Consider the following 26758-nt stretch of genomic DNA (forward strand, 5'->3'; position numbering starts at 1 on the left):
ACCTCGATTTGAACGACCTAGAATTGGACGACCCATAACACAAAACCGACGACCCCTATAGCCTAGCCTAGGCCTAAGCGTGGTATAACATCCCGAAGCCGAACATAGCCAAAGATCTTTAAACCATACCTTATTTAATACTCGCAAGCAAGCAATTGATTGAAAAAATACAGAAATATCGCCATTTGATACTGAATGTGTCGACACGAACAAACGAACAGATATGGAACGCCAAGAGTGCATCATTAAAACTGCATTCGACTCGATTAGCACACGAAATATCATAAACATGGCAACCCAGGTCAAAACGGCCCCCTTTTCAGCGGCGGGTAAGGTTTGACGGTATACAATGCATATGTGAAATGTAAAGCTTTCTTATGGCCCTCCCCATGCACATGTTCGCAACACGCTGCTTGGTAGGCCTATAGTGTTCGTTATATGAAGACGAGATGTAATTATACGTCCATGGTTTAACCATGTAATGTATAATATTTATTTCTTTTGAATTTCTTTTTAATATGTTTGTCGAAATACCAATGACCAATCCACTGAGCAAACCTTACCCGCCGATGAAAAAGGGGCCGTTTTGACCTGGTTTGCCATGTTTATGATATTTCGTGTGCTAATCGAGTCGAATGCAGTTTTAATGATGCACTCTTGGCGTTCCATATCTGTTCGTTTGTTCGTTTCGACACATTCAGTATCAAATGGCGATATTTCTGTATTTTTTCAATCAATTGCTTGCTTGCGAGTATTATATAAGGTATGGTTTAAAGATCTTTGGCTATGTTCGGCTTCGGGATGTTATACCACACTTAGGCCTAACGCCTAGGCTAGGCTATAGGGGTCGTCGGTTTCGTGTTATGGGTCGTCCAATTCTAGGTCGTCCAATTCGAGGTCGCCCGGGTCGTTGGGATCGTCCAATTCGAGGTCGTCGCTTTCTACACACCCGGCCTGGCATCAGTGCATCACAAAACTTTTGAGATATTTAGCCTTGAAGTTCAGAATGTGAAAAACGGCCTACGCCAGTCTAGCGCCCCCTATCTGGGTTGATGAAATGGTGAAAAATAGGTCTTTTTTAAAATGAAAATAACTCTTCAGAATGCAAGATGACCCCCAATTTTTTTAAAATTATTAGGGAAGCCATTGAGTTGTAGATATGAATTCATGTACACATTTGACTTACAAAATGTTGTGACGTCATCAAATGGCCACTTGAATTTTAAAATTAGGATTTTTTAACTTTTTGTGTAGTTTATCACATTCAAAAGAGCGCTTCTCGGTTATTTGTGCTCGAATTTCTCACAAATTTCAGTATGTGCTTGCTTAATTATTTATCTTTCTCATGAGTTGTCAGCGTTTTAGATGATGACGTCATCACGCGTAAAAACTTGAATAACGTAGGTCGTGTAATTTCACCTACACCATACATTTGAATATCTTACAGCTCTTCAGAATTAAAGGTGACCTTGAAGATTATAACTTATTATGAAAGCTGATGAAATGTAGATATGAATTCATATAAAAAATAAGCCTATCGGATGTTGTGATGTTATCATATGGCCAGTTGAAGTTAAAAAGCAATTTTTTTAGTCAAAGTTATACAAATTTCAAAGAGCGCGCATTGCGCTTCTACGTGCCAAATTTTCTTTCAATTCTTATATTTATTTGCTCAATTCATTATCTTTCGAAATTGTCAATTTCGAGTTTATTTTGATAATTCCATCATACCTAAAAACTAAAACATGATGTGTGTCCCGTAATTTCACCTATGCTACACTGTATATAGATATACAGTATATACTGTATATATATATATGACACATAATAGGTACAACTCAGCATTATAAGCGTATGCATCATGTCATAGGATGGCGTACATCAACTTTTTACGATCGTATGTTAACGTACATGCATGTTTAAAAAAATTTACTTTCATTAAAATGATAAAAATAATCACCTATAATTCGTCAAAGTGACGAATTAAATTCTAGTTTATTATTATCATTTTATACTTTTTAGTTAGGGTTTCCCCAACATATATGTAAATGTGTGCTTTTACAACAGAGAAAACAAATCGTACATTTATTAATACAGTCCAATTTTTAACTCTTGTTTTAACGATTGACATTAAATTACCACTGATTGACCCAAAATACATTTTGCATGACACTATTATTTGTTTGACCAATCTGGTTCACCATTTGCGAGAATGTTACATTCCTGAAAAAAAAAAGACATTTTTACCAAAACATTCTGCTATAAGAGTGCCATAACCAGACAAACCATTGGCATAATTTTTTCTCAACATGTTATTGTCTTTTTATTTTTTTACAACAACCATATAAACCTGAAGGAGGCTAAAGTCTTGACAAATAGAAGGCAGCTCAAGTTTCTGCTATAATCAAGAAGGGCAGCCATACAAATCCAAGCAATAACTGATAACAGTCAGTGGAGTGGACACAATTGACGACAAAAGAGGCATGATGTACGGTAGCAAACTTGGATTAAAGTAAGACCTTTGTGGTCCCACATCAAATATATTGAATAAAATACAAGCATATGCTATCGATGGGAATCTTTTCAAATGGATAGTAGAATGTGTCTTATTTTGAAGGAAGCAGCGTGTTGCAATCAAGAGAACATCATGTCACGGTCTAAAGTAATTGTATATTGGTAATGATAGCCCCTGGCAGTTGAAATTTATTAATAAATCCCGCATTGCACACTTTTAGAAGGAACCCTGAAATGCAGACTATGCAGTTTTGCAGACAAGAGGAAGAGAAGGATTAGGATTTCAGAAAACATATATTGTAATCGCTAGTAAAAGTTAAATTGTTGGTTAGATCAGACACATATTCAGCTACCTCGATTAGGAATTATTTTATCCAATTTTTCTGCCAGTTAATTCAAGACTTAACAACTGGATGTGATACTTTATCTCTTAGTGCACGTGAATTCTGTAATCCGATTGGTCAATATGTATGAGATAGAATTCCGTATTACGCCCATTTACAGTCAAGTGGATCAGAAGGGTAATTTATCCCGTATTACCTGTTTGATGTTTCTACGCGCGCGTTGTTTATGTATTGTATTTTTATCGTTGAGTGCATGCGTAGTTGTGATTTCAACCATCGAATATGAACCCGTATTCGACGGTCCGTAAAAAAGCTAATCGTAATGGTTGAAAGCTCCCTATTTGTTTTTTTTCTTTGTCGCTTGTCCAATTGCTTATATGTGTACACTAAGAGATAAAATCCTTGCACCCTGCTCGTTCTAACGAAATACGGGAAATATCTACGTTCTGGTTCCATATTCCATTCGGCTTTCGGCCTCATGGAATATGGAACCAGAACGTAGATATTTCCTGTATTCCGTGAACAAGCAGGGTGTAACTAATAGTATCCTCCTTTGGTATGGAAATCTAGGCACACCAAAATTCAAGATACACCGAGTTGCTGATAGCCAGATATCTGGATTGAACAATGTAAATAAAGCTAGTAAATATTATTTCTTTGCACAGAACAATCCTCTGACTTAGCGTCGCTTTTGGAATAATTTGGAAAATTGCAAGGCAGACACATATAACACTAATGCTCCAACCCATTCTTCAAATAAATCTGGGGAAAATAGAAAATGGAGATGAAACCCATAATGTGCTTTGGAATTTGGATAAACATACAAACTACAGTTGAGAAAGTCAAATAACTAATTGAACAATTACTGTCTTCTGCCTGAAAATGATACCAAACACGACAATATTTGGACAGTTTTAAAATGTGACCTTTTGACCTTTTAAGGTCACATGACTTGTTTTATTGTATGTAAATATTAATCTATTACTGTAGTATAAATGTAATGCAATTATTTGATCGGTGTATAATTGCATTTCCAATGATACCATAGGCCTACATCACCATATTTGACGATTTTTGTAGGCCATCTTGTTTTTTAAAAATGACGGCTCATAAAATGCGAAATCGGATGGGGTTCGCCCCCAAGTACCTTCCATACAACATGTATGCCAAATCTGATGCTTTTATCAAAAATTGAACGATTCCCGTATTATATATTTTTACAAACCTACTGTATGTCTAAATCATGTGAAAATGCATCTATTTACTAAGTTAACAGTCTGAAAACAGAACAGTGCCTTTCATCTTCTATTTCTATGTTACATCTGTCAAATTATATCTGAATCATAGATCTTCCATAACTTAAGTTTCTTTTTACAGCATAACATTCTATAGACTTAAAAGTGTTGTCATTAACATTATCACTAATTTGTGTAATTCCAGAATCAATCCAGTTTTGATTATATGAAGATTTATTGTTTAGCACAATATATTTGGTGTCCCTCATTTTTAAGACAAGACAAGCGAAGCTCGCGTACCATCTAGTTATAGACTAATTTACCAAAAATACTTAAATTTCTTTTTTTCCAAGTTTTTAACACATTTTTCAAATTTTCAATCTTTTCAACCCAGTTTATTGTGTGGAAGTTTTATCATAACCAACAAAAACACCTAAGAATTTGACAGGCTCATCAACCCATTGTATTGCAAAAGGTTTGTGAACGTTGTTTTTTGAAGATCCTATCCGCACTCCTTTTATTTTCATTTTGTGACATTCCTGCAACCTTACAAAACAAGTTTACTGTATTTAAACAAGCTTCAATACTCATCTCATCCCTAACACAAATTATAGTATCGTCTGCTAACTGAGCAATTTTTTATTTATTTACAATGAATGTTATATTGATAGTCATTGGCTCTACAGCTATTAAAAAAAGTAATGCCGAAAGAGATCATCCTTGTCTAATACCATTATTCATCTTAAAACTTTCTTGTTAGGCAGATCACAACATGGTTGATAATGTAAATACATTGACTCTCAACACTGGTGTCCCATAGGATTGTGTTCTGTCCCCCTTTTTATTTATTTTATTTTAAGAAATGCATATTGATTTCAGACGTAAAAAAAAGAAAAGTTCCCACTAAATATCCAAGGCAAAGAAGTTGAAATTGTTAAATGTTACAAGTTCTTAGGTATTCACTTTGCCAATGTGGAATGAACATTTTCTTTCTTAGGAGGCTGAGATAATTTGGTATTAGATCAGAGGTCATTCTATCAATCAATTGTTCCAATGAAGATAAAGACAAGTGACACAAGGTTGTTAGACGTGCCTAAAAATCATAGGCATATCTCAATGTACATTGGTAATTTAAAAATTAATTTTTTTTTGTTGAATATGCCATTTTAATGTCACATAATAGTATTATCCACCTTGACCAAAAATGTGATCGAAAAAAAATTTATTTACCTTAAAAAACTGTAATTTAAAGCAAACAATAGTCAAATTGAATGCCAGCCAATGGATTTTTGGTTGAATTTAACCATTAATTTTGTCATTTTATAAGGGAAAACATTATTTTGTTTCCGTTTTTTTTTTGCTACGGAAGTGAATAATATTAAAACTACAAAATAACCTATTCAAAGTCTGATTTTATTAATCTTCGTTTTTCATGGACAATACATCTTTAACGGTTGTTTCGACATTAGCTGGCGTTTTCTACATTAGCTTGTAACACACTTCTTGATTTTGTATCTGCTATATTTGAATTAGTTAAAGTTTAATAAATAATAGATAAGCTATTATGTCACCTTTAACCGTACGATTACAAACGGCGCTTCGTACATTATTACACTGCCGACCCATTTTTTTCTAATTGTATATAAAGCAGCTGTTAATTAAATATACAGTATGGTTAGGCCTAAACACCAATAATCTGAGTTGTAGGCCTTCTAACATGGATGGACATTGTGGCGATTTTAGTGCGACTTATATGGTGAGTAGAGCTATTAGCTGTGTAGTTAAATGATAGGAATCCAGTCCAGTTACCATTACTATTATAGCCTGATTAAAACCTCCCCGTTCTGTTTTTTATCCTGTTCACTTTAGGAGAGGCAGTATTAATCCAGTCAATATAATGATATACCCACCACAAATTGCATTAGTAACAAAATAAGTATTTTTAAATTCCATATAAAGTTCAGAATGACATACTAAAAGTCATCGAAAAGCCAAGCATTGGATAAAGGGGTCAGATGTCAATAAAGGTCATTTTAAATCAAAATTAATATGGACCATTAATTACATATAATTGAACCATTTGAAATACATTATATACAAGTTTGCTTCATGTCTATAATAGTCTGGACAACGAGCAATCTTACACATTACTTTTTTACTATCTCTTTATATTTTTCTGTTTTGCTGGGCTTTACTTTTAATATATATATATATATATTTTTTTATAAATGTTGTATTTTTAATGTTAATGTTGAGCATCAAATAAATTCAATCAATCAATCAATTAATGTCATGATAAAGCTTATTAAATTTTCTTTCCAGTGATATCATTATTATTGTCATTTTTTAGAAAACACAACAAATGAGTCAATTTCGCTGTAAATAACAATGTGAAACACACCCGAATACCCATGTCCTTCTACAGAGGTATACACATGACTAGCTCAAGATGTAGTAGGAGTGACATCCCCTGTTCTGTTGCTTCTGGATGATCTACATTCCATTTTTTTTCAGATGGCATTTTATTTGGATGTATAAGTATAATATTTTTACGATTTTGTAAGTTTTACCAGTAGAAATACAAAGCAGTTTGATAACCTCTATGTTGTATAATGTTACTGGGATAAATTATCAACACACCTGGAAGACAACCAGAGGTTTGACAAGAGGCAGAGGAATGAGTACTTCCAGACCACCAAATCAGCGTTACTCCACCAGTGACCAACATAAGGACCTTACGACCACACGTCAAAACTCATAGACTTGCATTTATTCTTGGTCCTCAAGCTTAACGGGAAACTGAGGAAATTTGGATTAAGCCCTCAACGGACCCACGGCAGCCAGCAGTGCAGCGCTTAACAGATCAGCACACCGGGAGACGATCCCCTGCTATTTTTTCGAATAGTTCTTCAACGTGCACTATCCATATATACACGGGACCAACGGCTTTACATTCCATCCGAAGGACGAGGCAATGAGAGTAAAGCATCTTGACTAAGGATGCAATCAGTATGGTACAGATAGGCTCGAACCCATGCATATGACATGCTAGTCTGATATTATCATTATATCATCACTCTTCGGTATACACAGCAACCGCTATTTACAGACGGTCTCTACCACCCAGAATGCAACCAGACCCAACGTTGCTTAACTTCGGTAATCTGACGAAAACAGGGGTTTCAACGCAGTATGAAAGTTGACTTGTTTGCACAACTCTATCAAGTACTGATGCTATCTTCCGACCTCGTCGTTAATTCGGTGTTGTGTAAGCACTAACTATTTTGAATGGTATGTTAGGCCAGAAGATCTTGCAATGTATTCAAGGTCCTGGCAATAATGTAATGTATACATACAGGTAATTAGACTTTCTGCATTGATCCTACTGTTCCAGCGCCTGATTACTACAGGGACAACAAGGACGTTTTTGAACATGAACTTTGTTATCCACCAGAACTTTTTGAAACTACCAACGTACTACTTTTGGCCAATAAACTGTACTGAACTGTAGAGAGTCCACACCAATTCAGCCCCACCATAGTTGGGTGTAAGTTGAGGCGATTTTGAAAATATGGCACATCTATATGGTCGGAACTGGCTCTTATTATAAATAGCCTAATAGAAGGTGACATTTCCCCCTATATTTTGACCATGGGCGGATTCAGCCTTTTAGTAAAGACGGGGTGGGAGAGCGGGGGTGGGGGGAAATAAACACACGCGATTAGGGATAACATTGTTTGCGTTCAATGCGAACGTCAGTGGGACGTCCCCGATGAAGGTACTTCCGGTACGGTCTACTTTTAACATTGCAAAAAGTAACGTGACTTCAAAGTTATCATGTTGGCCTAGTTATGTTAAATAATATACATACATATTAAAACTGCTTTTTGTGATGCACCCCCAGTACGTATAACGTATGACAGAGACCAACTTGAAAAGACGAATAGTTTTAAGCCCGCCGGCTCTGAAACTTACCTACGCGAAATCAAGATAAGGAATAGTGGTAAAAAAAGGGGGAATTAGGTTACGGATTAGAAAAAGGAAAAATAAGACACCCGCACCAACCATCATACTTGGAAATGTTCTTTCGCTACAAAATATTGCTGACTAAAGCTACCACATACACATTTGAGTGCAGGGATGCTAACATAATGTGTTTTTCTGAAACATGGTTGAATGAACAAATTACCGGATAGCGTAGTAAGCATTGATAACTTTACCTTAATAAGAGGTGATCGCAATACAAATTCGGGTAAAACGAAAGGAGGAGGGGTTTGCATATATTTGAATGATATGTGGTGCAATAACTATTCTATTTTTTTCTTTTTCGTGGGTGTAGCCCACTTTTTATCATTTTTTCATTCCGTGACAAAGATATAAAAAAAACATGTGTTTGTAACATATGTACTATAATATAATTAAAAAGATAGATTATATCTTTTTAAAACATAACATAATTAGTTATATTGGCACATACCCTCTTATAAAATTTGGCCAACGTGTTGAAGCATTGTTTTTTTGATCTATACTTTTTCTTTCTTTCTTTTTCATCTTTTTGTTTTATAGATAGAATACGATAAGTGTTAAAATTATTAAAAAAATTAATTCAATATAATTATGTGATTCATTAATTTCTCTTTTACAGCTGCCCATTTATTTACATTACAAGCATATTGATTAGCTATTAAATTTCTGAGTTCTAATCGGAACAAGCTCCAAATCATTGTTGATCTTTCTGCGGATTTAATATATTTAAATTTATAATACAATGTTAACAATAAATTAATTCATTTACATGTTTACTTTTTTTTTTATCTGATGTGGGTTTATCCCACTTTTATTTCCATACATATGTTCCTATCTCTTTACATATATTTTTCTCTAAACACATTTTCATTTCAATACACTATACATATTATTATATTACATAGCCTATGTAAATACGTTAACGTGATTGGTTGAAACTGCGTCACATGACTACCGCTGCGAGGATCGTAAATCGTATATATCCTCGAGAACGATGATATTGACCGATTAATTTTCGCGTAATTATCGTGTCCCCTGTCATTAAACATATACATTCTCGAGTTCGATGATATTGACTGTGTAATTTTCGTGTGGCAACACTCGCGTTTGCCGATAAATAAACAAAAGTCATCTACTGGATCTTGAACCTGGGTGGAATTGTCACTCCTAGACCGGCAGCCCAGAGACATTTCGTTAGATGAGCTAGGTACCAATATCTGACTATTTAAGTGTGTTGGGGGTCACTTGAAGTCAATGAAAATGGGAGTCTGCCGGGTACCCCCTGTTGCGTCTAGACCGGGGGGACCCCGAAATGTGCTAAAAAAATCGGCACCGATTAGATGAGAGAGATACCACCTAATTTTACCACCACGGGATGCCCATTGGCATCCTTATACCAGTATCACAAACGACAGACTTTTTGTCTGCTGCAATAGGCCCGCCAGACCCTCCGAGGGAGGGCCTAAAATGGGGCTAGCATAGATGAGTGAGGTACCACTCAAAATTAATGCCAAATGAACAATTTGTGTTCATAAAATACGAAATGGATAACAACAGACTAATTGTCTGCTGCACCGCAAGTGCCAGACTCCCTAAAGTTAGACTAGAGACCCCCCTTCCCCCAACTAGCCCAGCCTAGATATTGTAGATACCACCAGCAACCAATTTTATATGATTTAGCACAATGTAAGCAATACCAAATGACCTATTACAGACTATCTGTACACTGTCTTGGCCCTGGCAGACCCCTCTAAAGTTAGACTAGAGACCCCCCTTTCCCCAACTAGCCCAGCTTAGATATTGTAGATACCACCAGCAACCAATGTTATATGATTTAGCACATTGTAAGCAATACCAAATGACCTATTACAGACTATCTGTACACTGCCTTGGCCCTGGCAGACTCCTCTAAAGTTCGACTAGAGACCCCATTTACCCCAAGTATAGCCTACCTTAGATATTGTAGATACCACCAGCAGCAAAAAAAATCCAAAACAACATGTTTAATTGAATAAAGTTTAACTTTAATCGAATTAACACAAAACAATTGAAAATATATCCCATCAATGACGATAAAATGACCATTACCATTCTAAAGGGAAAAATAGTTTAAGAATTTAACTTAAAACTTATATAAGCCAAATAATAAAAACTTTTCAACGTATGATATGGTTGGAATCTACCTAAAACATATTTTACTGACTAAACGCTGTAGTTTTACAGAAATAGGCCTACTGCACATACAATTTTAAGTAAAAAAAAACGATCTGTTGCCCAATGCTTTTTAGAAGAGTATAGTAATAATTTGTAACATAATGTGGTAATTACTATTAACATTTAAACATAATTCTGACCAAACCCAGTAGTATTAAATAAATAACCTAATCAAAGTTTTCTTTTTATTTTAATATTTCTTTGTTATATTATATTATATATAATGTAACTGTAAAACTGTAGGCCTAGTTGTAGCCAAATTAGAAGAGTATATTAATATATTTTCAACAAGTACTGTAGCCCAATGCTTATTATAAAAGATTATACTAATTTTTTTATCAGTTTTTATCAGTTTAATAGATCAGTACTACATAACTAGCCCAATGCTTATTAGAAGAGTATATTAATCATTATTTTGAACAAAGTTTGTGTATTAAATAAATAACTTTTACAATAAACTGGTTTCCAGAATCGGCATTACCCAAAAACCTTTTTGAAGATGTACCTGTGAGCATTAGCGAAACCAACGAGGATGATATAAGTTCTGGGCCGGAATGGAGCGATGACACTGACAATGAACTTGAGATGTTCTGTTTTTAGAAATTAGAAATTTACATACATACATAATTCATAGTTCTCCCGTTATACCGTTTTTATGGTTTTTATTTAATATAAATGCTTATATGTCCATGTCAATACAATTATCCAACTCTCACTAATGCAGCAAGGGCTACAATATAATATTTACTATAACATATACGTTTACATAGTAATATCCAGTATTTTGAGAGAGAACAAAAATATATTAAACACAATAATTATATTTTAAATACTTTTAATACTTTTACCCGAGTTTGGTCAGTAATATGTACATCTAAACATATTTTATTGTTAATAGTAGATTCCATTATAAAAATATTAAATATACTATTTTAATCAGCATTGGGTTACAGTACTTTTATTGTAAAAGTTATTTATTTAATACACAAACTTTGTTCAAAATAATGATTAATATACTCTTCTAATAAGCATTGGGCTAGTTATGTAGTACTGATCTATTAAAAAGGTACACAAAATTAGTATAATCTTTTATAATAAGCATTGTGCTACAGTACTTGTTGAAAATATATTAATATACTCTTCTAATTAAGAATTTGGCTACAACTACTGTTTTTTACTTACAAATTGTATAATGTTGCCCGAGAGTAGCTCTGCTAACTTCTCTGGCTGTTTTACTTTCATCGTTTTGATTTAGCTTTTCGCGCCTTTTTTGTATCCATTGAGATCCAGCCACTGATACCCACAGTATTGTCACTTTTCAGTAATTTGCCTTTGGATTTATATATATATACACTTAAATAGTCAGATATTGGTACCTAGCTCATCTAACCAAATGTCTCTGGGCTGCCTGTCTATCCATCGCAAGACAACGCTTCTACCGCTGCGCCACGCAGCTTGCTTGAAGAAATTAATCATCTAAACTATTTAAACTATGCATACATAGCGCCCTCATTTATTATTAATCCTCCCTAGATGTGATGGAAGATCGTTTGTGATTGGTTAATACTCGTGTACGCTCGACGCGGCGAACATCCGGTGGCGTGATTATTATTAGCCTCCCTAGATGTGATGAAACACCGTTTGTGATTGGGTAATACTCGTGTGCGCTTCGGGAAATATATATTCCCTCGAACATAATATCATTCCCTCGGGGATGTCAAATCTTATATTTAACCTCTAAGCAGTCAATATCTGTATAACAATGTTTGTTTTCATCATCTGTTTACATACACAGTTTTGTTCATTTTTTTTACATATTATCACATTTTCCATTGCTTTTTATTTTTATCTTTTCTCTACATAGTTTCTACTAGTAAGTACTGCATTCCTCTTTTTATACACATTATCTATAAAACATTATCATTAACAAACTTATTTTTTCTTACATAGTCGTTTTTGTTTTCATCTACATGCATATTTATTTCTTCATACAATTATAATACCTTTTATGTTTAATAAATCCATCTAATTTAACATCTCCTATGGGTTTGTCCCATTTTGTTTTTCTTTGGCTTTATCTATGCTAAATTTGTATATATATTGTTTTTTTTTACATTTACATTTTTACTTTTTGTTCCAGGAACTATATCTATTTATTTATTTATTTTTTATTTTATTTATTCGGTATAAAAAAAAAAATCACAACAATCCCAGCGGGCAAACCTGTGATTTACAAACAATAAAAAAAGCAACGGGAGCACCTAAAAAAAAAAACACAAAAAACAATAGAAAAATATTACAAATATAACATTTTATACAAATATATTCTATTAATTATCAAAATTTAAATTTTAAAATATTATATGCAATTTATAGTAAAATTATTATAGTTAAAATTATTTTTGTTAAATATATATATACAATTTCACAAGATTAAAGAAGTGTTTAAAATATTTCAATTGTCTATTATTTAGCTGGTATACATTAAAAATTATATATATATTTAGTTTATTGTTATTTTATGGCGTTCAGTTTGGTAACCAAGAATGGAATTGTACTTTTTTGGTAGCGTGATGTTTTGCATTTGGGAATCCTTAAGTTTTCAGCGTTGCGTAGTTTCATTTTTTCCCCAGTATTATTGAATTATGGTAAGAAGTGCCGATGTCTTTCAGATGTCAGAAGCTTTTTTCCGAATTTAATCGCAAGTGAGTCTCTCCTGTCTTCAAGCTTAGGGATGCCAAGGGTATTACATGCTGCAGTATACGATTCATAACCTCCATTTATGATGCGCACTGATCTTTTTTCTGTATATATTCTAGCTGCTTGGCCTGATGTTGTGATATGGAGGAGTGCCAAACTGGGCAGCAGTACTCGACAACATGTCTCACATAGGTTTGATACGTGTAGATTAAATCCTTTTTCGGAGCACCAAATTTGCGCAGTATATAAAGCATGTATAATCTTTTGGCAGCACGCCCAACAATGTCACTAATATGGATATCCCATTGCAGGTTACTTTGCAGTGTTTACTCCCAATAACTTTACATTGCTAGTTTCCTGAATGGCAGCATTTTGTATTATTAATTCCGGTAAATCTGGTTTGTTTCGGGTAAACCCAACACGTAACGTATTGCACTTGCTGGGTTTAGGCGTCATATCATTTGACATACACCAGGTAGCAAGACACTCTGTAGACTGGCTTGAGAAGGATTTACTACCGATGTGATGCTCGCAATTGTAAGGTCGTCTACGTATTTCCATCTATTTTCGGTATCTTCTGCCGCATCATTAACCATTACCGAAAACAGCAAAGGTCCAAGTATGGTACCTTGTGGGACCCCGCATGTTATGGTTTTAGATGTAGACAAAATTCCCATTGATCTCACTTTCTGGCACCTTTCTTGTAGGAAACTGCATACAAAGGAGATAAGTGAGGGCCTTATGTTACATGCGATCAACTTCTTCACCACAATAGTGTGGTTTATATGGTCAAAAGCTTTGGTAAAGTCCACCGTACATACTGTCGCCATTTTACCTGGTTTGTCTAAACCCTTATGAAGGAAGTCAATCAACTGTATAAGATAATGGTTAGTGGAGGCTCCTTTAACATTACCAAACTGTTGGGTTTCAAGTTGATTTGAAAAATCTGATGTAATCCAGCGAGACACAAACCATTCCAACATACGTGCAAATAGCGGTGTCAAAGATATAGGTCGCATTTCATCTGGTGAACTAGCACTTTTCGATTTTGGGACTGCTGTGATAATAGCTTCTTTCCATATTTTTGGAAAGACGCTCTTTTCCAGGCAGCAATTAAATATATTAGTAAGCGGTAAAGTCAATTCAAGAGCAAACTCTTTAATGATTCTTGCTGGTATGTCAATATCATGAGTAGCCTTGGTAACAGATAGTTTACATAACTCTTGATAGACCTGACCCTCATAAATTACTGGTGGTGCTCTGGAAGGAAGATATGTAGGTAGATGGCTACTATTCAGGGCTGGGATGTGATTGCATACGTCAGCGAAATGCGTGCTCAAGTCCTCAAGTTACCTGTGAGACTCAGCCGCATCTACTGTAGATATCTTCTTTGGTCCAGACATACCACATAGCGATTTCATTTTCTTATGCCACTGTCCTGGTTTAGTAACTTTCAATGCTGCTACATGTTTTGTATAGAATTTTCTTTTAGCAATTTTTAGTTTTAGTCTTTTAATCTCGCGTTTTAAATTCCTATCAAGTTCTTGATCATTACGTTTAAAGGCCAACTCTCTACAATGGATTAGTCGACGAATGTGATTTGTAACCCAAGGTTGATCATTATCTCTCTTTTTAATGGTAATCAGTGGAAAATATTCAGTATATGCCTCTTTCAAGGTATTAGTAAAAATAGAGGCTTTAGTTTCAGGATCCTCCTGTTGCAACACACAATCCCAGGACTCATTTGTAATCCAATGGCCGAAGTCTCTTATTGATGAATCTCGAATAGGTCTGAAGGTAAAAATTCGTTTTTTCCGTTGAGATACTTCCTCCGTTGCCTTGAGGAGTATACATACATGATCGCTCATTCCTAATGGTGGTAACTTCAAGGGCTGGTGGTATAATTCGCTGAGATCTGTGAAAATCTTGTCAAGGCACACGCCTCCACGTGTTGAGAAATTAACAACTTGTGACAAATTAACATGGTCTACTATCATTGACGTATTCAAGTCATTCCAGTCTCCAGTAATCATGAAATGAGCACAAGGCTCCCCCGTACGAATAACGTCAATGGTTGAATGATGTGGTCAATCAGAATATAGCTTACTGGAGAATGTGGAGGATTATATGCAACGCAAATGTATATATTCCGACTATTACCTATAAGATTTGGTGACCTGTATTTTCTCCAAAGGCATTCAATGTTTTCCGGAACAAAACAAAAACTTCTAACTCTGTGGTCTTTAGATTGTTACGAACGAACAATGCAACTCCACCACCTCTGCTACCTCGATCACGTCGGAAACAAGTATAATTGGTAAACAAGTTAGAAATTGGCATCTATCCAATTACTAAATGTTTTGTTAAGTGTATAGCAGTCTTGAATCATGGAATTAAATTATTCTATGCAAGTTGTACACTTTAATAGCTGTATGTGTTCGTCCTTTCTGGTTTAGTTCGACAGAAGTCGCATAACTCTGGAATATATATGTCTTCATACGTTTTTTACATGCAAGTAACTGCAATAACTATTCTATTAAGGAACATTTATACTGTGAAGATATCGAGCCCATTTTACATACCTAGGGAGGTTAGTCAAATCTTTATTACAGTTGTTTATATTCATCCAAAAGCAAATAATGATATGATAATGATACAAATTGAAACAGAATCGCCCGATTCAATGAAATTAGTCTTGTGAGATTTAAACAAATGCGATTTAAAATATGTGAATTTATTCGAGAGGGGTAGCCATCTGTGTTAAAAGTATTAAAAAGGTTAATTCAATATGTGATTCATTAATTTTTCTTTTACAGCTGCCCATTTATTTACATTACAAGCATATTGATTAGCTATTAAATTTCTGAGTTCTAATCGGAACAAGCTCCAAATCATTGTTGATCTTTCTGCGGATTTAATATATTTAGATTTATAAATACAATGTTAACAATAAATTAATTCATTTACATGTTTACTTTTTTTTTATCTGATGTGGGTTCATCCCACTTTTATTTCCATACATATGTTCCTATCTCTTTACATATATTTTTCTCTAAATACATTTTCATTTCAATACACTATACATAAACTATATTATATAGATAGAATACATCAAATTGAAACAGAATCAATGAAATTAGTCATGTGAGATTTTAACAAATGCGATTTAAAATATGTGAATTTGTTCAATATATTGAGAGAGGGGAAGCCATATTGGATAAATGCTATGGAAACTTTAAAACGAAAAATACAACGTTAAGGTATTATTATACTCTCCGATCACAACACCCCTTTTTTGTTACATAGCTACAGACAACAATTGAAACAAACTTCGCTCGCGTACCATCTAGGTCGTGTCCACAGATGGTTCTCGAATACACAGTAATTTCAGCGTAAAAAAACTGGCGATTTCAAATGTACGTACCGCAGGACTATAAATACATTGTCGTTTTCAGAAACGAATAAATAGACACGATGATTAATGTAGTCAACTAAAATTAGCACACTGGGAATTAGGCCTACTTCCGAAGGAGACACTTGTCTTTAAATGAGTCCAACAAACTAAAACTGTCCCTGTTATAGTCGATTGAAATAGTAAAGTACATGTAACGATACACCACTACGACGTTTATATTTTTTATAATTACTAATTAATACAATAAACAGTAACCACATTCACAGTAAGAACATTTCGATTCGAATGGCGACCAAAAATGGTTATTACGTACAGTATTTACAATATTGTCAAAGTATTGCAATGCTATATCTCAGTTTTACGTTTATTCTCAAAGGGCCCATAAATTTACCTACTTGTGTTAAACCATGGAGGGCTCATAAATTTACCTACAAACTGGGAGTCTGAGAGATTGGAATGTTCCATTCATCGCATTTGTATAAACGTATATTAAATCTATCAAAATAGTATTTTTTAAGAAAACATTATGATACTGTACTCGAGCTGTTCAACCGGTTTTCAGCTATTAAAAACAATTATCGTAGGAGGAGATAGGAAAATGCGAAGCATCCTCGTATTATTGTGTGAAGGTATTTTTTAAGTGGACATCCATTAGACAGTGTATACTACGGTCGGAAAACACCCCTATTTGGGGCAAATCGTTCAACCTAAATTCGTTTTAATTGTCAATAACTAATTAGGCCTATCTAACTTAATTTAATTAGTAAACAGGGTTACATCTGGTGGTTTAAATCAGTACCGAGATTCTAACCAACTTTATATACCATCGAGTAAACATTCTAGAAATAATGCGCGATTTACCGAATTTTGCCCTTACGTAAATTTATATATAGAAGAAATCGATTAGCATAAGTTATCGTACTTGCTGTTGTTGCAAACTGCGTGGATGCCTCGAAAGCTCAAACTGCAACGTTTTTCGCGAAAATGATATGGACAAGCATACCAGTACCTAAAGTTAGTAGAGTGTCTTGCCTGAACGACTATCCTCCGATGGCGTTGACATCCGCTATTTTTAAATGCTTTGAACATTTTTTTAAGAAAAACTATTAGAAGAAAAATATATAGCATTGGATCCACTACAGTTTTGTTATCAAAGTAACACAGTCTATATGCAAAATGTTCTTGAACACCTCGAAACCCCTAGGGCATACGCTAGATCTACATTCATAGATTTTTCAAGTGCTTTTAATTCAATCCAGCCCCACATTTTAATCAATAAGCTTTTAACTATGAATATAAATACAAACATTTTATCCTGGATTTTAATTTTTTTAACAAAACGACCGCAATATGTTAAAGTAAACAAATTCAAATCAATTTCAAAAACTAACAGTACAGGAGCCCGACAAGGATGTGTGTTGTCCCTAATCATTTTCTGTTTGTACACAAATGATTGCAGAAGCACATTTGAGAATTGTTCAATAATTATATATGCAGACGATACTGTTATAACTGGATGTTTAAATTATGATGATAGTAACTATTTTAATAAAATTGATAACTTTGTATTATTTAGTAATCAACATGAAAAAACCAAAGAGATGATAATTGATTTCCGCAAGGTACAAAATAGTTTAGAATCTCTTAGAATTAAAGATGAAATGATTGAGGAAGTTAACGAATAAAAATATCTAGGTACTACTATAGACAACAAATTAAATTTTACAATTCAGTCAGAAATTGGGTGGGGGTGGGGGGGGGGGGGGGGTTGTTGTTTGTAGGAGGTTCGTGCGCCCCTCTAGATCCGTCACTGACCTTCTGTTTGCTCATGCGATACTGGTGACACTACATCCAGATGCAAACAAGCTACAAAGGATGACATCGTGTTAGTTAGAGAAAATGCTTGTGTCTGTACAATGGACGACCTGGATAAACGTGGAATGCCTTTGACTCCATTACTTATACATTTCTCGTATATCGGCAACTTCAGAGTGGAGTTGATATGTGTACCGAAGATTGAGAATGGAAGCTCAGTGATGGAAACATGGTTTCTCTACACACAGACTTAACGCCAGCACCTGAGTATCTTCTTGAAGCAATCAGGTGTAACTAGAACTACATGTGGTGAATTGTACTAATGTGAATCTACCCTTAAAAGAAGTGATACTGATGACATATAAGTTCTGAATCCTTTTCTATTTGAATGATTAAACAATCTATAGGCTATACATGTTGATATCATCTAGTAAATCATGAGTTAGGACAACCCCAAAAAATGTTGATTCCAAATTATCAAGATCAACATTAATGAACAACAATAATACAAGCCGCCGGTAATGGATTTCAATGTTCTTATTCTACTGTAGCTAGCATAATTGTTCCTATTTCATGACGATAGGTACAGGAAAAGCATTATTTATACCAAATACATCATACATCCACAATTATGGCATAAGACAATACAGTTAATCATTTTGTTTATGAAAACATTTAAGTTTTTTAAAAGGTCAATTACCTGTTGACCTCTAATTACTTAAATAAATGTAGGCGCCTTGCCCTATGGAAAACATTACTGTCATCACCTTCTGATATATTCTTTGCTAGTTGTTAAATGATAGGAATCCTCTGGCCTCGTTGTGTTTTTTAATGCTGTTATTTGCTTATCGTTTTGACAATTTTTTTATGGTACATTATTTTTACAATGGATAATTTTATTGTCAAATTAGAAATGTCTTTCAAAATACTGCACGAAATCCAATAGGGTTGGTGAACACCAGTCCAAAATACGAAGAATTTTTTCTCAAAAATACCTGAGGGCACTATTATTATACTAATCCCAAATACGCGAGTCTTTCCAAAACACGTCAACTTGAGGGCGCTATGAATTTTCCAAAATATGCGATTTGTCCAAAATACGTCAAATTGAGGGCGCTATTCATTTTCCAAAATACGCGATTTGTCTAAAATACGTCAATTTTTGGGACGCTAGTAATTTTCCAAAATACGTCAACTTGAGGTCACTATTAATTTTATAAAATAGGAAAGTTGAGGGCGCTATAATAACGCGAGTCTTTCCAAAATACGTCAATTTGAAGGCGCTATTCATTTTTAAAAAAATACGCGATCTGTCCAAAATACGTCAATTTTTGGGGAGCTTGTTCTAAAATACGTCAAATTGAGGCCACTAGTAATTTTCCAAAATTGGAAAATTATCCAACGCTATTAGTTTTTTTTAAGTTATCCGACATACCTCCAACTTGAAGGCACTTTTAGTTTTCATAAAAACACGCGAATTTTCCAAAAAATATTCGAACCTTCAATACGCGAGTATGTTTTTCCAAAATACTTTAAAGGATTGTATCTTCAACATTCAAAAGGCTAACTCATGGAAAGTAAGTGTCGTTTGTAGTTGTCGTAGTCCACCAGATGAAGATACCACCATGTGTTCATTATGTGGTAAGCATTCACACAGGGAATCTACCTGGTAATGCTTCTGTTCCAACAATTTATAGTTCTTATAGAGAACATATTCTGTATTGCTTTCGATTTCACTTTTGGTTTCTGTATTTTTAGCCGATGACCCCTTGTACTGGACACACTACTCATCTTGAAACATTTACTGACATCTACTTTATCGATAACTCGCATCATTTTAAATATTTGAAGCGTATGGCCCGCTGTCTTCTGAAAGATAGTGTTGGCAGTTTAAAGTATTTGAGTCTCTCTGTATAATTGTAATTTAACTAACTGTTTTCGTGTAAAAATTATTACTTTACCTTTTCTAACCAATTATTGATATTATTTTAATTACAATACCATATGCTTATTATTATTATATTATATCAAATAACTATTATGTTAGATTTTAGATTAGGTAACTGTGTGTAAAGACCGTAACGTTAATGCAAGCTCGGGATAAATATGAATTTTGTAGACCACAAGTTGACGTATTTTGGAAAGACACGTATATTTTGGATTTGTTTAGCGCCCTTAAGTTGACATATTTTTGACTGATGTTCACCAACTGGACTCTTGAAATCCGCGCTTTCATTTTCCTTTAATCCGGTGACAGAAGGAGGCAATCACCACCCGAAAGAGGATAAATTACCATCCAACTTTTCTAGACCAGAATTTTCCGTAGATTACGAATCTGGAAGGATAGGAAGCGTTTTCGAGATATAAGCTGTCAAAGTTCAAAATTGACCAATTATAACAATGTATTAATAATGTATTATAACCAATTTATTATACATTTGTGTGGTTATAGGTATTTATAAAAAAAAACACTTGCCAATTAAATGAAACAAAAACTAGCATTTAGCACAAAATGTGATGTTTGGAAATCATGTCAAGACATATAACCAATCATACGCAATGTAAAAGTACACATTCATCAATTTAACGAGTGATATACTAAATAATGCAAGGTTATTCAAACTATGAGATCGATATTCACATTATTTGATCCGTAAAGTTATGGTATTTCTAATATTTTTTTCTATTGTACATTATTTTACATGTATTATAATACTGTAAAATATATGATAAAATGAATAACACAGTTGCATTTATTAGGTAAACAATATTTGTTTTAGGGCAATAAAGTACCATTCATCAGAATCAGAGAATAGCAGTTCATCCACAGGATAGGGCATAGTCGACAATGCAAAAGTAGATTAACTTCAGCAATTCATTTCACAATTTCTAGACTATTCACTGACCACCATCTCTTTCTGTTAAATGATCTTGGATGCGCCACTGTATGGCAGCACAAAAGCAATGTTGAAGCTTGTTAGAGATTTTTACTTTCATTGGCTAATAAAAACTGGAACCCACAACTCAATACACAGACAGACCACAACTTTGATCAAGGTCATACCGTTAGTCGATCATCAATGTTTGATAGACACATATAGTGTTCCTGTACAACTGATAATAATAATTGTAATTATTATCGTCATAAAAACATTTTTCTATGCAAACTGTGGTACAAAATTTGTTTTCTGAAGAGACCAATCCAAAGTAAACCTGTTTATAATAAGGTCCATCATTCCCAGAGTTGCATATACAATGTTCAAAGTTATCAGGTAGTATGATGTCAGGAGAACAAACTAATCTTTATCTAACGAACGTAAACACCTAAATATTTTCATTTCAATTCAAGTTTATTCATAATAAAATATTACATATTATTATAAAACGATAGACTAAAGAATAACATTAATGGAAAAAGGAATCGGGAATCGGGTGGTCAAGTATTAGAGAGAGATCAAAACTTTTCTGCATAACTAGGCAATAACCAAAATCTTCACAGAATAGTATCTGGAAATTGTGAAACATGTGCGCTTTATAACGAAAGTCAGATAATTCACGACGTAAATCCGTATCTACCTGTGAACAACGGCGTACGTGTTCTTGTGAAAGACGTACCAATTTCTGTGCACAACGACGAAATCAGAAACTTCCTTAAAAAATTAGGATGCAAAATAATCGGAACAATTCAGTATGTGCAATTTCGTATAAATGGAAAACTATCTAGATTTATAAATGGCGACAGATCTGAAATAAGTTGAATGCTTTAAAGGAAGCCTACCACGCGTCACTAAAATCAATGGCTTTGCTGCAAGGCTCTTTTACAAAGAACAGTTTGGCGTTGATGAAAACAGATGCTTCCAATGTAAGGAAATTTGGCATAAAGTAAACTCCTGCCTTAATATCAAGCCCTACACTTTCCCAAGAAAGGTCACGTTGCTAAATATTGCCAAGAAACAGAAATTCCTGACAAACAATCTTCAGTTTTGAGCAAAAGTTCATACACAAATTGTCGAAGAACCTCGTTGACCAAGACAAGAATAAAGATCTAGGATGGAGCCTTGGCGATAGCGATGAAAGTGATAACTAAACCAATGTTAGTGGCAAAGAAGATATCAGTGATGATGTACGTAGAGAAGAGGCTGTAGTCGAAAATGGCAATATATCCAACTGTTTCAGTGTCCCGACAAAAGATAAAGTATTAAGTCTTTCATTAGGCCTGCAGCTTCCCGAGCTGCTAACGCCCAAGAACCCCAGAATCAAACAAAGACTACAACATGCATGAGTCGAATAAGGATGATGCGGTCCCAGGAAGTCATGCAGAGAAAAGGAAAAAAAAGACAACGAATGAGAAGTAAATCAATGTGAAATGATAAGGAAAAAGGTAAACGCCATATTTAAACTTCAAATTATATAAGTAAGTTTGGAAAAAAATATATACAAAAAACATATATATCTTTACTCATGATAATTTGACACAAACAAATTGTTAAGGTTTTACAATCAGTAAGTATATCATCTAAATCATTCCATAGAGTTGGTCCTGAGAAGGTTATACAGTATTTAGATTTGGTTAATCTAACAAGTGGTACAAGTATCTTACGTGGATTTCTAAAAATCACCCATAAAAGAAAAAAAAAATGTCAGATAATCATTTTTTCTTTGGAATCATTTTAATGATAGCAATGCAAGAATACGCCCTTTTGGTGCACAGGTTGCACACAGGATAGTGTTTGGATAGTCCAGAAAATCATAGATGGGTTCCACTGGGTTGGTATGTACATATCATGTGGATGTACTAGTTGAACTACTATGTTCTGTTTGCTTTGAGGATGAAAAAGTGCTAACCAATAATAGTAAGATTTGTTAGATGCTCATCCACCAAAGTGGTCAAGGCCTGTGAAAACCCAATCGAAAAATAATCCGTAAACTAAAAAAACTATCAAATCTAGATAAAAACCACATAACTGTATTTTATTTACCAGTTAAGGTGCACAGACTGGCTACCACATATCTAGGTATTCTCAATGATCTGAATACATAAATAAAACAAAAATGATTGCCAAGCCAACATAAGAAGCAGATCAATCAGATATTTTATTGCCTCAAATGAAAATTACAGGAGCTCTGAAACCTTCTTCTAACCAAACTTTGCAAATATTAATTGTAAAAGGTGTTATAACTTTTGCTTTTAACAATTTATTTTATTTAAAGTCAATAAGGTGAATAATTACAGTATTATAATTATATATAGGCCTAATCACAATTATATGAAATAACATAACTTTACTGATCAAATAATGTGATTACTTGTAAAACCATCGATCTCATAGTTTGAACAACTTTGCATTTATTTGGTAACTACCTAATACGCATATTGAAATGTTGACCTTTAACCTTATGTCAACTGAAGAAATGATAAAAGTGTTCTTTTCCGTATGATTGATTAACAGGATAAAACATAAAACATAGTTAGTTAGTGACCCCAAAATCAATAAATGGTATGATAAAAACAGTGCACTGTTTTTATCATACCATTGTATGATTAGTGCCATTTGTGGGGTCACTGACGAATACGTAACTACAGTACGAGGGCACTCAGAGAGCGCAGACCTCCGCCTAGGCATATGAAAATGTGTTCCCACACAGCTATGAAACCATCTTATAACTTTTTGAGTATCCTACTACACACAGAAGTTTAGAAATTATCGACTTATTTACAAATTTAAAATTTGATTTGCAGAGTTCCAAAGGGTATGACAAAGGCGGCCTATAACTCTGTGTGGAAACTTGGAAAGCTTAACAATGGAAAAAACGAACAAATCTCAAGATACGTTAGACTGTATTGTAATTGGCGCAGGAATCATCGGCTCATCAACAGCATACTCCCTGGTTAAACAGACTAAACACGTTATGTTACTTGAACAGGTAAGAAAATGGTAGTCTACTCAGCTACATACTGTATTTCCTTTAACAATGTATGCTCTGTAGTATGTGAAGTAAACTCTACAATATAACCCCCCCTTTGGGAAATATAATGTAACACTACAGTCAACCCCTACTCAAGGCACACCTCTATTAAGGGGACACTTTTGAGCGTGCCAAATGTTTGATTCAACCGGTTTTTTCATCACAAAAACAATTTGTTGGGTGTCCCGAAGGTGTCCCCTTAATAGATGCTCTACTGTAATTGGCAAGGTAATGTATTTCGCCATGATGACATAACCAATGGTACCGTATACTATGTCAACATAAATAAGACTATTTGTCGACTTGACAATAAAAATTGTCTTGACAAGTCGTCACGTGTATGGCACTTCGACGCTTCCGTACTGATGATTTAATACAATAAATACGGTATCGAATTGTAGCCAGGTCAATTCTTATTTACGTCACACCAACTTATGTACGACAAAAAAAGTCGCGCCCAAAATCTTGAGAACATATCGTGGAAAATGGGTTCAGTGGTAAAGCATAAAATCACACCAAAATCGTACGATTTGAATACGTACTTGATTCGGAATCTGAATTCGGAGCGATGAATCAAGAAGCCATTTGTTTCTTAAAATTGTACTATTGTTTTTCTTTTGACCAATCTACAGTTAGCATGAATGACCTCGCTTGACACCGTATAACCGAATTCGTGTTCGATGTGAAAAAGCATGCTCAATGCTCGCGCTATTTTCTTATTGCGCCGGACAAAATCATACTGAGCCCGGATTCCGGTCCTGGTCCATGGAGAAACTATTTGGATATAATGTAGGGCCTAATTCCTCCATGATTTTAATTTATATGTACTGTACATGTTGATTAAACAACGTTGCATCATCATTATATATATGGTTATGGTTATATTATGGTTAGTATTAAACGTTATGTTAATGACGATAACAAAAATGAACCGATCATTTTTGTTATGGCTACGAAAACACGGCCATAATTGTGAAACATTAACACACTGGTTTCTTAAAAGAACTTCAAGTTTACAATATGGGATATTATTTAATTACCATGCATTTAGTTTTATCTGTATTTATTTAACTGTATTTATACTTACCATATTTGAATTTCATCCATTTCAATTCACATTTATTTACTCATCGTTTATAAATATAGTTTCATAATATAAATGATGATCAACTGTCGACAATATTACATAATACATTGAATATTTCTGAAGATGCAATTTTTAAAAGTTTACTATCAAAGTCAATGAGATCATTATTGCTATTGAAACTATTTTATTGCCATTGCATAAGTAATCAACCATGTTTATAAAAATTACATTTTATGTATCCCTTTGTTCTCTCATACTGGATATAAATATTTGTCTTTGTATTGTGATTTTCAGCGTTTTATTGGCAAGTTTTAAAGAGGTTTTTAACTCTTTATTTCTAAAAACAGAGGACCATATTATGTAAAATAGGCTACAGCATCTTAGGCGTCGTCGGCATACGATATATAGGCCTACTCGATCCCATGTAGTCCGGTGGCAGGAGGAGGAATCACCACCCGAAAGGGAACAAATTGCCATCCAACTTTTCTAGACCAGAATTATCCGTACATTAGGTAATCAATCAGAATAGGAAGCGTTTTCGAGATAAAAAGGGGTCAAAGTTCAAAATTATAACAATGTACTTATATTTTGGTCAAAAGAAGACAGGAAGGGTCATATAAGCTATATTAGCTTTCTAACCGACCCATAACATCAAGCAAGTATCAAGCAAGTATAGTATTATAACCAATGTATTGAAGTTCAATTTGAATACATTTGTATGGTTATAGGTATCTTTTTAGTCACCACCTTTAACAAAACTTCTTTGCAATTAATCAAATGTCAATATTGACCAATCACAAAATTTACCTTAAAACCCATTTAACACAAAATGTGATGTTTTATCATTCTGTTAAGACATCAAACAATCATGCGCAATTAAAATAGCACATTCATCATTTCACCAGTTAACATAGGTCAAAGGTCAACATTTTAACAAGTAATATACTAAATAATGCAAAGTTATCCAAACTATGAGATCGATCATTATTTGATCAGTAAAGTTATGGTATTTCTGATATTTTTTCTAGTGCGCATTATTTTTAATGTATTATAATACTGTAAAATAAATAATAACATTAATATGACTGTTAAAATGATTTGGCACAACACAGTTGCATTTATTAGGGCTATACATTTGCCTTTATTTAGTAACTACCTAATACGCATATTAAAATCCTTATGTCAACTGATTACATTGCGTATGATTGATTAACAGGATAAAACATCAAATTTTATGTTAAATGTTAGTTTTTATTTGGTTTAATAGGGTTCTATAAGTTCTATGATTGGTCAATATCACACCAGAGCTGCAAAGGACACAATAATAATAATATTGTGTAATGTAAATCAATTGCGTTGCGTAGCACTGTGTAAATTAAATATAAATCATACTGTCACATTATAGAAACAGTGCTCATATTCGGAACATGATCTCATCGGC

The 26758-nt window shown here is 34.0% G+C and overlaps 1 protein-coding gene across 2 annotated transcripts in view; it reads left to right on the forward strand.

Moving 5' to 3' along the window:
- Positions 1–26758, forward strand: part of LOC144842675 (peroxisomal sarcosine oxidase-like) — a 37261-nt gene that overhangs the window by 986 nt on the left and 9517 nt on the right. The window contains exons 1-2 of one of the 2 annotated variants that reach the window (XM_078699197.1): positions 15534–15623; positions 24004–24188. In XM_078699197.1, the coding sequence (XP_078555323.1) occupies positions 24066–24188 (123 nt within the window). In that variant the 5' untranslated portion in view covers positions 15534–15623; positions 24004–24065. Of the gene's footprint in view, positions 1–15533; positions 15624–24003; positions 24189–26758 lie in introns of those variants that run through there. The other variant, XM_078699196.1, reaches the window with a different exon arrangement.

Source organism: Antedon bifida, chromosome 5 (genome assembly GCF_963402885.1).
Source record: "Antedon bifida chromosome 5, ecAntBifi1.1, whole genome shotgun sequence".
Classification (NCBI taxonomy): domain Eukaryota; kingdom Metazoa; phylum Echinodermata; class Crinoidea; order Comatulida; family Antedonidae; genus Antedon; species Antedon bifida.